The following is a 14,267-nucleotide window of genomic DNA, read 5'->3' as shown; positions in this document are numbered from 1 at the left end:
ACTTAGTGAAAACATGAGATTTATTTGCAATTTTTATTTGTTTATTTTGATAATTACCCAGTTTTCAAATACTATTGTGATACTATTGTGTCAGTGCCACATGGCTGGAAATACTGATGCCTCAGCTGTATGTCTGAAGCAGTTCTCAATAACCAGGCTGCTATTGACAGTGAGGTTCTGTATACTGGATGCAGGGGTCTCAGTATTTGGTGGTTTTCCTAATTCTCTCTGGAGCTCACCTGCTTTAACTTTCAGTGCTGGGGTGCTGGCGTCCTTCTTACTGCCATAATTACTTTGAAATAGCATTAGCATTTCCATTTTAATATCATGATTAACACAAGGGATTTCAGAAGACCTGGATTTTATCCCCACACTTACCCCTAATTAATTATATGTCCTTTATAAATCTTAAACTTGTAGACTGTATAATAGTCATGAAGTAGCCCTGAAGTGTCATGTTCTTACACTAAACAAATGGAGAAGTTGTGACCCTACCCTTGTCTTCTCTGTTGGCTTCTTTGTGACCCTGAAGTCCAGGAAACACACTTTGTGTTCTGCATCACAGACTCATGATACCATCTCACTGTTACCTTCATACCTCCAGTCTTGCAAATTATACATCTCCATCTTTCTCTGTTGGCGTCTTTCTTACAGTGTGGTTGATGGGAACCGCACCTAGGACTGTAGGTTGGGCCCCTGGGCTATGACCTTATATAAATGGAAGATCATGTTCCTATTTCACTTCAGCTACTTTTTCTAAATGCCACTATTCCTAGGACTTAGTAGCTGTAATATTTCAAAATGTCTTGGAAGCCAACCCTTTGCCTCTGGAATAGACTCTTCCAGGCTCTTTACTATTCAATATCTTCTGGGACAGAGATTTCACAACCTGTCTCTCACCTTGAGGAAGTTCTCATAACTAATATAAATCTTGCTTTCTGCAATTTCAGTTGAATTTATATCATTTTTCTTTTCTCTGTAGAGATGAGAACAGCCCTAAACCAGAGGTGATACATTCTCATGAGGGCCAGAGCTGAACACTGTAGAAAAATGGTTTTCAGTCCAGCATCCATTTCTCTGTCATTCTGGCATTTGATTCATGTCTCAGAAGGTGCCATTTTAAAAGTCCAAATGAAATAATAGTTTCTATCTACTATCAGTACTTACGAAATCATTTGCTCTTTAAAATAAAATGGGGTATGGAAATTTAAAAGTGAGTTCTTGTGGGGAGGAAGGGGAAATGCCGGTCTGTGATCCTGTTTGTAAGAAACGTGTTGGTCAGACAGTGGTGGCACACACCTTCAGTCCCAGCCCTTGGGAGGCAGAGGCAGGTGGATTTCTGTGAGTTCCAGGCCAACCTGGTCTACACAAGAGAAACTCTGTCTTAAAGAACTAAAAAAAAAAAAAAAAAAAGAAAAAGGAAAAAAGGAAGGGAGGAAGGAAGGAAGGAGGAAGAAAAGAGAAAGAGAAATCTTTTGGCTGAGTGCCTAGAAGGGGCTGGGGTGGCTCTCTGTTGACTCTCAGAACCTGACAGTGCTAAAGCTGCTGAAGTCACTAAAATAAGAGATCTCTCTAGAGTAAATAAATAAAATTAGAAGATGTGTTCTCAAAATGCATTTGAGATATTTAACTATACTTCTTATTTCATATAGCTATAATCACAAGACTGGCTTTGGGCTGTAGATTTTATCCCATTTTTTAATGATAATAGTAAGTGATTGATTCATTCATTAGAAACTGTGAGACAAGAAATCTGTTCCTTGGAGCAAGCTATCCAGACGTGGATTTCAATGTGTATGGCGGGATGGCTTCAGTCCTCAGCTAAGAACTGTGCTGAACGTGGTGAGGATAGATAAGCTACCTGTGCCGTGAGGAGCCTGTGTTTGTGCTGAGGAAGACACTGTGAACTAACTGCTTCCAGTCACTTTTAACAGTGCAGACAGCAAGACATGGAATGGAAATTTAATTTTACAGAAGAAGTCTTATATATACAATTGCATACATGTTAAATTAACTGAGCCCCGAAAATTTGTATTCAATTGCTTCATTATGATTTCTGATTTTTTCTTTTGAAGGTTCAGCAGTTTTCTGAAAAATCATTCCTTTTAAAGATTTTGAAAACCCATGAAAATGCACTAGAGAGACAATGCAGTGAAATTACGAACCAAAGGGACACACTGCTCCAAGCCTTCGTAAGTCACTAGTCACCTAGAAACACTGAAGTCAGTAACTGTGTCAAAGACATTTAAATATATGCAGCTTTACTTGGAGACAATTACATGTATGAATATCAGCTGACAGTACTTTTCAAATAAAAAATATTAAGGGCTATTTAAAACTGACTGCGAAAGCAATACCATTTAGAGAGTTGTTCTGGCAAGGACATCCTACAGTTGCAGCAAGTCACTGCCTTCAATGACTCTGGTGTTGAGACCCAGTTATAATGCCCCGGAAAAACAGAGAAGTTTATAATTTTAGGCATATTTATGAGTATCAGTAAAAATATATTGTTTATCTTTTTATCTTAAAAAGATAACCAACAAGCCAACAAGCTGAGCAGTACTTATACATATAGACCAATTTGGAGATGTGACTAGTTATAAGTTGACATTTCAAAGAAATACATTTGGGCCAGCAGGAGGGCTCAGTAAAGGCACTTTCCAACAAGTCTGATGCCCTTTCAATCCCTGGAACCAACATGGTGGAACGAGAACTGACCCCTGCAAGTTGTCCTCTAACCTCCATGTCCATGATGTCATATGCCTGCCCACACTCATACAAACAATATAGTGAATGAATAAGGAAATGGAAAAATTACCTAAGACGTATGTCAGAATACAAATACAGTTCATGACATGACTAGCTTCTAAAAGTGATTCCACATAGTTGTCATGCCATCCAAAAGATTTGTTTCTACTGCCGTCAGGAAATTAGATCTTTGTACTGTCCAAAGATTTAAATTCATATTTTCATGCACTGTGAGTATTTGATTCATTATATAAAAGCTTATTTAGAACTAACTTTGAAATGATTGCATGATTTGCCTTCAGATAACAGTTTGCATTTTCCTATAAAGCAGACATTGTTTCTTTGAGTAAAGGTTGTAATTTTCACATTTCACTGTTACTTCTCCACCTAATTGTACATTATATTGACAAAGTAGCATATATGATTGTAAAGTAAATTGACAGACACAAGGATAATGGTTAATGTAAGAATTTCTAATTCACCAACTCTCCCAAATCTGTAAGGATAAAGCTTCCACATGAGAGTTGTTGTAGGACAGTCTCCATCCTTAAACGCATTTATTTGGTCAGCATAGGGTGTTTGTGGTGATGCAGGAAACAGAGCTGATGATATATTTTAAATCACTGAAGAATAGTGCCACCCATGTGTATAACTGGTCCCTTTTTTCTGCTTTTCAGGAGGACACAAAGAAAAAAGTGACAGAGGAAGAGGAGAAATTTATTAAGGAGATTACAGACTTCAATGATGAGTATGAAATAACTAAGAAAAGAGATATTGTGAGGCAAGAAAACATCAAGAAGGAAATTTCTGACTTGGAAAAGCAGGCAAATGTTTTGAGAGGAGGTACTGGCACAGGCTCCTCTGTGACTGTTGTTAATGAATACGTGGTCTCATTTGCTTGTTTGTTCACTTGCCGGTTTGTGAGACAGGGTTTCACCGTGTAGCACAAACTGGCTTGGAACTTAATGTGTAGCTTAGGCTGGCCTCAGATTTGGTATGATGCTCCTGTCAAAGTTTTCCAAGCACTGAGGTTTAAAGCGTGCACCACATGCCTGTTACAGTGAGTCACTTTGAATGAATGTGTTTTCTGGAAGGTCAGCTCTGTATGAAGGTAAATCCCATCATTACATAGTTACTCTTTTACTTAGTGAACATGTACTACCATGGTGATTGTGTATTTCACATTCTTCAGAAGTACATTGTGAACAGAGCATTTGATCATCTGTCTGATATGAATGTAAGTTTACTATGTCATGTGACTGTTAGGTACTGTTCTAGGTCCCAGGGATATGAGATTTAAAGGTGTAAGGAACAAGTGTGTAAGCCATGTGATGAGTTAGGACTGCACTGTGAATTGCATTTGCTCATCAAGCCTGTGAAAAGTAGGAAGTACAGGTACAGAGAGAGGTGGCAAGTGGGTCACCTCAGGAGTATCTGTGTGCGTGCTACTGGAGACCCATAAGATGATACATTCAAGTAATTGCCAGAGAGGGGAGTGAAGCAGCTGTTTAGGAAAATAACAGGACTTTAATACACACAGAAACAGGGAATGCCAAGGACACCAGTTCCCAGGCCCCACAGGCTCTATTCCACCATCAAGTTTGGTTTCTCTTCTCTCGAATTAGGCTCAGTCACAGTTGAGATCCCTTGATTGCCACTCCCCTGTAATTCCTTGAGTATATTTCCTCTTAATCTGAAAACCTCACAGTAAAGCAAATAATAATTTCTCAGATGGTCAGTGTGCTGTGGTGAGATCAGAGAGAGGAAAACCGTGGATGCCATCGCCCCAGCGCAGTTCAGAAGTACAGTTACAGAGACGCTGGGCATTCCCTGGTTAGGACTTGGGCATCCTCCTACCTCCGTTCTGATGCATTCCTGTTTTTGTGAGAGGTGTCTTATGCTTGCAGCCCCTCCTTTTTAAAGCTTGCTTCAGCTCTACAGGACTTCTGGCATCCAAGGGCCTTTTTTAGCATTCTTAGCATCACTGGAATTATGGGACTAATTCTCTTAAAGACTTTGTAACTCTTAGATGAATCTAATTGAGGTTAATTCCACTAGAAAAAAAAGCTGTGACTACAATTTTTTTTCTGAGATCAGACTTTGTTTTGGTTTCTGCTGAAACATCAGAAAACAATACTAAGTGCTTTTTAAAATTTTTCTCTTTTATGGAAAATGGATTATTTTCTCATACAATATATCTTGATTACAGTTCCCCTCCCTCTACTCCTGGCCCTCAAGCTTAACTGATTTTCTGAGACATCATTTTAGATTTCTCTCAGATCAAAACAGTTTTAAATTTATATGCTGTGTTTTATATTTAGATAATGATTTCCTAGCATTGGCATGGGTTTATCCTCACTGACAGGTGTGTATTTTACTTCCTGAAACAACTAATAACGAAATGCAAAGATGCAATGCCAGGGCACCACATGAGTTAAAGGTAATCTTAAAACACTAATGTAGTCTGAATACAAGTGTGAAAGGAAGAACAAACCCATAAAACAAATAATAGCACAGTAGACCTAAGTTTGTCTATATCAATAACTCACACTGAATGGTCAGCCAGTCACCACAGTTAGAAGACAGACAGAATGATACTGTGTAGGAGAGAGGGCTCAGCAGTGAAGGGCATGCATCACTCTTGATGAACACCCAAGTTCCGTTCCCAGCACCCACACCTGACAGATGACAGCTGCCAGTGTCTCTAGCTCTGTGATTAGTGAAATGGCTCTGACATCCTTGAACATAATGCATATACACAGACATGCACATACATACATAAATAGATAGCAATAAAACAAAGGAAGCTAATGAATAAAAAGATATTCTGTGAGCAATAACCATAAAAATTAACGTTTTTATTGATATCAGATACCATTTAATAAAAAGGTGTCACTGAAATTAAAGAGAATTTTATATTGAAAAGTTTAATTTTCAGTCAGTTAAGAATATTGGAATAATGCATAGTGTATTTTATCAGCATAAGTGAATAACTTTAAAAAAGTAACAAGCAATAAAGTTTCCAGCAAAATCTAAACATTTGGAAATTAAAAGGCACATTTATTTAAAAAAAACTCATTGTCCAAAGGGAAAATAAAAATAATTGAATTATAATATAAATTCAATATACTAAAATTTTGTAGTTTAGGCAGTATTTATTTGGAGGTATTTAAGTAATTTTAACGCTTACATTACTTTAAATAAAAAAAAATGGTCTAAGGTTGATATGTTTTACATGAAGAAGATCCTAAAAAGTAGTGCAAATAAATTCACATGAAGGAGGAAAATGCATTTGAAAATTAAAGCAGAAATCAAGGGAAAACTGGAAAAGGAAGGGACAGTGTCTTTCCCCATGCTGAGACACCCTGAGCATCAGGAAAGTCCGTGATCAGTTCAGCAGTCACTCTGTAGAACATGAGCCCAGACTCCAGAGTACCCTCTGGGAAATGGCTTTCAGCAAGAGCTCCGGAGTGGCAGCTCCATAGGTGAAACAGTGGCTCTTCAGTAAGTAAACCAGAGCTGTGGGGCCTCTGCTGTCGAGGCGAACCTTTAGCCTGTTACACACCATGTTACAAATTAACCGGAGGGGCTGGAGATATGTGTCCACACTCTTCAGAGGACTGGAATTTCGTTGCTAGCACCCATGTTGGACAGCTTGCAGCTACCTGTAACTCCAGATGCACGACATTGGATGCCCTGTTCTGCCCCAGATGGTACTGTACACACATGGCATATACTCACTCAGACATAAACACATATACATAAAGAAAAAGAAAAACTACTGTCGGGAGAAATCCTGACTAGAGGTACCACTGACCACGCCCATTTGGGTGTGGTCAGAGTTATGTAACAAGGGTTTAAGAAGGAGAGAGGTGCTGCAGGAAGCTCTCTTTCACCTGGCTGAGCTAACTGGGAAGCATTATATGGGTTTGTCCTGCTCTGGTGCAAACCTGGTCACTGGCTTCCTTGCGTGAGTACTTTTTCCCAGTAAACTACAATTTATCAAAAATATTTCTGACTCCACTTTGCAATTGTCAATAAGCTACCTTTATAAATTTAACTCAGAATAAACTTATATCTAAACATTAAAACTACAGTTAGGCACCTCCTGAGGAAAACAGAAACAGTGAAACTATCAGGACTGGAGGGATGTCTGAGTGGTTAGGACTGCTGGTCCCTCCTGCAGAGGGCCTTAGTTTGGTTCTCAGCTCCCACATCAGGTGGTTCCCAATGAAGCTACAGCTCTAGCTTCATTTGATCTCATGCTTTCTTGCCTGTGGGTGCACCTGTGTGCACACAGTTCACATAAACTCACAAGGCACAATACAAATATACATAAATAACAAAAACATCTGAAATATTTTCACCATTTTCAAATAAGCAGATTTCTTAGATGGAAGATAGAAGTGTGAACCATAAGAGGAAAACTACACACTGGGAATCAACTAAATTGAAAAAAGTTAGGAAAATGAGGACAGACTATGGGCTGGAAAAAACATTTGTGATACATGTACATGGGCTGCTACTCAGAAAATAATGACCCTCACAACTTCAAATTGAGAAGACAACAAGACCAGATATAGCAGGGGAAGATTTGAACTTAACAGTACAGTTCTGATGACCAATGAACACATTGGAAAAGTCCTCAATATTTTTAGTCATGAGGAAGATACTAATTAAAATACAGTGAGCTGTCATTGTGCATTCATTTAATCAAAATTAAACAGACTGACCAACTCAGGTGTTGAGAAAAGTGAAGGGCATTTGAAACCCATGTAGCAGTAATAAAAATAGAAAATAAATGGTAAAAATTTCTCTCAAGAATTGTTTGGCAATTTCTTAAAAGTTAAATGTACATTTATCCTATACTTCACACCACAAGTAGATGCTCCAGAAAAATTAACACTGTGTTTGTAACAGATGTTTTTGTAAATTTAATTCATAGTAGCCAAAGACTGCACATAATTTAAATGTCTATTAGGAAGTGAATGGCTAGACAACAGCTGGCAAAATTACTAATATACACCATGGAGGGATCTCATGAAACCAGGGATGCACATACTCTACACTGTGAACCTAGAGGAAAAGGTTAACAGGGGTCACAAGGTGAAAGACCCCCAAAGAGGTACTTTCGTAGGAGGAGACCCCCGTACTCAGGAACCAACGAGACCACGATCTTGGATGCAAAACCGCAAGAGGCTTTATTTAGGAGACGGGTACCCGGACGACTTAGCTTTTCTGAGGCCAAGCGCCCCGAGCCAAGGGAGAGGTGCCTTTTTATAGAAAAAAACGCAAGCGAGGAACAGGGATTCTATTGGATGGTTCAAATGAGGCACAGAGCCATTCCAGATCAGCATATTCTCAAGGTCTGGTGTCTGGTACAACAGACTTGATTCCTCCCTCCGCGCCCAGGTGGCTGACCTTGGGACGAAGGTTCCCCATGGGGGGGCGTGGGGGCGGGGGAAGTGGAGGCCGGCGGGGGCAGGGACAGCGGGATGAGGGGGAAGCAGGGCGGCTCCGCGGCAGCTCGCAGCTCCCGGACAAGCAGCATCGCCCGCGCTGCACTCTCCAGCCCCCATCCTTCCCAGCCCATCCCGGCTGCTCCAGAGAGAACACCCAGCATCGGCATAGGCGGGGGGAGACAGAGAGGCAGCGGGCCTTTCATTCCCCCATTTCTCTTGTGACTGAATGGAATCTTTCATTCAGAGGTCTCTGGATATTCTGGATAGCTGGTGGTATTATTGAGTTAAGACTAAGGCCTGTATTTAGAATGCAGGGACCAAATATGAGGATCAAAAATAGGATAACCAGAGGTCCCATGAGCGTGGATATAAGGGTAGTCAACCAGGGGGACTTAGCGAACCATCCTTGTTGAGATTCAAATAGCCGTTGTCTCTGTTTAAGCCTTTCCCTAAGTTTGGCCATGCTGTCCCTAACTATACCTGTATGATCTGCATAAAAAACAGCATTCTTCCTTGAGGGCAGCGCATAGTCCTCCTTCCTATAGAAATAACAAATCTAACCCTCGTCTGTTCTGCAGGACTACCTCAGAGAGTGATGTTAAGGATTTCTCAAGTGCGCTTACTGACTCTTCTAGGGACTGGATATCGGTATGCATGGCTTGCTGTAGAAGTTTGAAATGACTAGTTTCCTGTAAGGCAACCGTACTGGTTCCTATGCCAGCTGCTATACCTCCCATAGTTATTCCCCCGAATAATAGGGCCACGGTTAAGGACATTGGCTCCCTCTGATGTCGGGTTGACTTCTCTAGTACCCTATAAATATATTCAGGTTGGTGATATGTGACCCTGGGCCAAAGTTCTGTCAATATACAAAAGTCAATAGTGGCATTGAGAACGGTAGTAGAGACGCAGGGGGTCAAACCAGTACTGCAAGCCCAATAAGTTCCATAGGGGGCAACAAGGTATTGGCTGTCCTGAGATAATGGCTCTGTTTGGTTACATAACTCTTGATATGAGGGAGGAACCCTGCCTATGCATAGCCCCTTTCCTGAGACCTCAGACAATGTGAGCTTGTGCTGCATGGCAGTTTCACAACTGGTAGGCGCTGAGGTCTGGTGACGCCAGACCCAGACAGTGTCCCCGATCTGGTAGGAATGGGGAATGGTAGGATGGTCCCTCTGGTCTTTATAAGTTTTTTTTTAAAGGTGTGAGCCCATATGGCCTAGGGGTATGCTAGGGGGAGTAGGAGGACCCAGTCTCTAGTGTCCCCATCAGGGAGTGATAGGTACTGGCATCCCCACGCAAGGGAGTTCCCTTTGACTTAGCATTTCAACCAGGGAGAATGGACGGCGAAATTCTTTTCCAAACTGCTTCCTGCTGACTTTGGGACGAAGTTAGGGACCCCAGAAGGTTGAAATGCTAGTCAAAAACAAAAAGGAATTTAGGCAATGGGGAATCCATCAGGGGCTTCTGGTTAGCAGACACTGTTGCAGAGATAGGGGGTGTCCATATCAGCAGACTGGTTCACATCCATAGCAAGTCTAGGGTTCGCAGTCTACTTAGAACAGTCTGAAGTCAGCAACTGGTACTCAGATGTCTGTCAGAAGCAGAAACCTGTTTAAGACATATTTAAACTAGGAACAGAGGTTAAAACTTATTTATAGAAGCCCACAGTGCAGAAAAAGCAGATATCTGGATATCTGTTCAAACAGCAAGAACATATTTATAACTTTGAGTCCTAGCAAAAACTACAGATTTGGGCTATAAGCATGTACATTTTTCTTCTGTCCAGAGAGCCAGGTATGGATTGGACAGAGGTGCCTTTGGCCTGATGAAAAGCCCTTTAAGTTTGTACTTAGATGACAACCAAAATAAACTTAAAAACCTTGAGCTTGTGCCTGAACAGTAGATAGTCATTATTTTATCAGCTAACATACTGACTAGTCTATAGTGGATCTGACTGTCTGATGCTGTCAAGCTGACAACCAGTAATATTTCAGAGATCTGAGAAGGGTATATTTTATCCGAATCTACTAAAAAGTGACAGAAGCCAGTTAGAAGCAGTCCATATACAGTTAGCCAAACCCAAGTTTCTCCATTACCGTTGGAGGCAGCTGTCTCAAAGAACAGCAATCTTCGCCAGGCCTATATTGTGAGAGTTTTTTTTTTTCCTCTCTGTGGAAGAGGGACATGGAAAAGACTGACCTTGTTTTGTCTAGGCAAAGGGGTACAATCAATTTTCCAGCGTCCAGCAGCTTCGTCCACAGTCTCGGCCAGGTTCTGGCAGGCGGCAGGTTTCATATCTGAGCATCTGCTCATTGGTCCAGGTGCAGGAACTGAGGTGCCTGTAATCTTCGGGTCATTGTCAGGATCTGGCAGTCTGTCTGACATTATAAACTTTAAAGATAACAATTTAAATGCCATATTCTGAAGATCTCTGAAGCATTAGAGGTCTGTTTGTCTGTTTTAATTACTTGCCTTAAGCACACATTAAGTATACAGGTGGCTAGGTAAGGTCTTATTTCTGTAAATAATTTTTAGTCTGACTGTAACTGGTTTTAACTTAGTAAGATGTTTGAAACAGCACAGCTGAACTTAAAACTGCATAGAGCTACCTTATATTCCTTAAACAGTAGCTTAACTTCTTTCTTAGGCAGGGTTTTTCTGTGACTTTGGAGCCTGTCCTGGAATTCGATCTGCCGGACCAGACAGGCCTTGAACTCATAAAGATCCATCTGCCTCTTACTCCCGAGTGGTGGGATTAAAGGCGTGTATCCCCAATGTTCTAAACTTAAGGCGTGTGCTACCAACATCCTGAGCTTAAAGGTGTGTGTTATCAACATCCTAAACTTATTTCTAAAATATAAACTGTAATATCTTATAATAGATCAGCATCTTTCATAAAACAAAAACTTTACATTGTCAGGCTTTGCTCAAAAATAATTTTAAATTGAAGCTCTTTAAGTACAAACATTAATAAAAACAAACATAAAAAAACTGGTTTTAAAAAGAAATTTAAATTCCCTTAAGGTCTTTCTGTAATATATAGAAGCATTAACATTGTAAATCTCAATTGAAAAACTTGTTTCTAAGATGGTACCTCTAATTTCCATGCGGTCATCTTTAGTCAAGATGGCGGTTTAAGTATTCTTTTTTTTTTTTAATTTTAGCAAAATGGCGACCAGTCAAGTCATATGAACATTTTAAAACAAGTATATATAAAACAGAATTAGCTTAATATGGTTAAAATTTTAGACATGAGAAACCATAGCACAGTTTACATTTTTCTCTGACTTATAATAACCTTTTTTCTGACTTTTAACAACTTTCCTCTGACCTTTTACAACTTGCTTTGACCCTCCATAACTTTCTGTAACAATCTTCTCTGCTATGACTTGCTTGCTTTAATTTTCTATAACCTTTTAGTTCATTTCTCTGACTCTCTTAGACATTCCTAGACAAATTTCCTTTTTATTATTTAAGTTTCCTACGTTTTTTTTTTCATTTTTCAGTCAACATAAAAATTTTGTCAAAGTCCCCTTTTCATGAAGTATAGCAAAAAGCACATTGATCCCTGTCCAGGTCGCTGGTGGCCTGCCCTGGATCTTCCGGATCATAGGGAGTATACGTCCTATATGCTTCTTTTAGTCTCTCTAGAAAAGCGGCGGGCGATTAGAGGGGAAAGGAAGGAGGGGGTTAAAGGTATCATCCCGCGGCCAGCCCATGTCAAAAGCTGGCCATTCTGAGGAACAAAGAGCAATCCATTTGCGTTTATGCACATCAATTACAAAACAAAGACCAAACAACACAGAACAGGTCTTCGCAGTGCGGTTTCGACAGAGAGTCGAAAGGAAGAATTGAGAGGGGGGTCGAAGAAGGGGGCCCTCCTTCTTCGTCCCCAGTAAAGATTGCAAATCCCTCAAGCCGAGGGCCTTCTCCAAAGAGACTGGGAAGATATCCAGTCATAGATCTAAGTTCAAAGTACAAATCCCTCACGCCGAGGGCTCCAAAGTACAAATCCCTCACGCCGAGGGCTACAAACACTACCAGGACGTCTCCTGGAGCCGAGGTCGGGAGTTCGAACCCGTCAGTCCCTCCTCAGATCCGCCTACAAATGTACACAGCTGTATACTACAAACGCAAGCGCAATTCACAAGACGGATTTAGACAGACAGGCAAGACGAGACAAGACAAAACAGCGGATCCGCACAACTCTTACCTCCCAAACGTGGGTCGGTGGTCCCTGAGTGGGGGGTCTTCATCCCGGAAGAGCCCCCAAATGAAAGACCCCCAAAGAGGTACTTTCGTAGGAGGAGACCCCCGTACTCAGGAACCAACGAGACCACGATCTTGGATGCAAAACCGCAAGAGGCTTTATTTAGGAGACGGGTACCCGGACGACAGCTTTTCTGAGGCCAAGCGCCCCAAGCCAAGGGAGAGGTGCCTTTTTATAGAAAAAAACGCAAGCGAGGAACAGGGATTCTATTGGATGGTTCAAATGAGGCACAGAGCCATTCCAGATCAGCATATTCTCAAGGTCTGGTGTCTGGTACAACAGACTTGATTCCTCCCTCCGCGCCCAGGTGGCTGACCTTGGGACGAAGGTTCCCCATCGGGGGGGGGGGGCGGGGGAAGTGGAGGCCGGCGGGGGCAGGGACAGCGGGATGAGGGGGAAGCAGGGCGGCTCCGCGGCAGCTCGCAGCTCCCGGACAAGCAGCATCGCCCGCGCTGCACTCTCCAGCCCCCATCCTTCCCAGCCCATCCCGGCTGCTCCAGAGAGAACACCCAGCATCGGCATAGGCGGGCGGGAGACAGAGAGGCAGCGGGCCTTTCAAAGGGATCTTTTGGTGTTGATGGAATGTGTGTTCTTATTTCTGAGGATGGCTTCACAGGGTTAATCATGGCAAACTCATGGAGTAGTGTGGTACATTGAAACTGAAAAGGGGAAAAAAAAGTTTGTGGTATCACAGTTGCTGTCAGAATCCTCTCCATTATGTGTGTCTTCTCCTAGAAGTACAGATTTTATGGGTGTTGCTTTCATGGTGCCTGTTACTCTTGCTGCTGCTCTCAGAGAGTCTTCTGTAAGTGTTGTATGACACTGACTATCACCTCCATAGAGGCCAGGACTTCATTTTGATCACTGCCCTATTGCTGCCCTATTGCCAACAGTATTTCCAGCCTTTTCTAAGTTAAGGAGTTCTGTCATGTACTGCATCATTTCTTTCTTCATTGTTTAACTTTAGATTTTACCTGTAACTATGCTGCAATGGTCACACTGTGAACTCTGGTTTGAGTTAATTAAATAAAATCAACCTTGGGTTAGGAGGCAGAGCCAGTAACTAGTTGACAGAAAGTAATTATAGAGAGTCAGAGGGCGTCTGGAAGACGGATAGAGAGACACACAGGAAGCAGTAGGGAGGAACTTTGAGTGGTTTGGAGTAATGGAAGAGACACTGGTAAAGAGGAAAGGTCAGCTAGTTGCTCCTCAACTTCTGTGAGCTAGCAGGTTTTCACCCCAGCCTCTGACTCTCAAGTCTTTATTGGTAAACAGAACAATAGAGATTTAGTTAAAAATTACATTTGGTGGTAGTTGCAGGAGGTGGATCCAGCAGGAGGTAAAAGTCCCCCCAGGCCACTGCCTGAGAAGCAAGTCAGTAACTGTGGAGCTGTAATTACTACTGAAACCTCAGTAGATTCAGGGGCAGCTGCTGTGCTGGAGGATAAAATGACATAAATATGTAAAACAACATAACTGAGGGGCTGGGGGAGAACAGAAACTAGTTTTACAGTTATTATCCGACCTTTCCTCTTTTTTTTTTTTTAGCTTAGATTTTCTCTGACACTGAATTTAAACTAGCTGTCCCATGTTCACTTGTGTTATTTTCATTTTAAAAGAAGTGTGTCTGCAAATGGGCATGGGCAGAGCTTGGCACGTGGGAGGTCGGAGGACAGTTTTCAGGATCTGGTTTTTCTCTCCGCTGTGTGTTCCCTGCGTCAAAGTCAAGTGCCTTTCCCTGCCCTGGCATCCTGCTGCCTCCCACCCCACCCCTGTTTCAT

At 41.7% G+C, this 14,267-nt stretch overlaps 1 protein-coding gene across 1 annotated transcript in view; it reads left to right on the top strand.

The window, feature by feature from the left end:
* The window catches only part of Ccdc172 (coiled-coil domain containing 172), a 62,829-nt gene that overhangs the window by 15,620 nt on the left and 32,942 nt on the right, over positions 1-14,267 (top strand). Inside the window, exons 3-4 of the mRNA XM_027407461.1 lie at positions 2,076-2,192; positions 3,426-3,591. Of these exons, the coding sequence (XP_027263262.1) occupies positions 2,076-2,192; positions 3,426-3,591 (283 nt within the window). The remainder of the gene's footprint in view (positions 1-2,075; positions 2,193-3,425; positions 3,592-14,267) is intronic.

Source organism: Cricetulus griseus, chromosome 3 (assembly GCF_003668045.3).
Source record: "Cricetulus griseus strain 17A/GY chromosome 3, alternate assembly CriGri-PICRH-1.0, whole genome shotgun sequence".
NCBI classification, from domain to species: domain Eukaryota; kingdom Metazoa; phylum Chordata; class Mammalia; order Rodentia; family Cricetidae; genus Cricetulus; species Cricetulus griseus.
The sequence above is the reverse complement of the archived record's forward strand: the minus strand, read 5'-3'. Positions and strand labels throughout refer to the sequence as shown.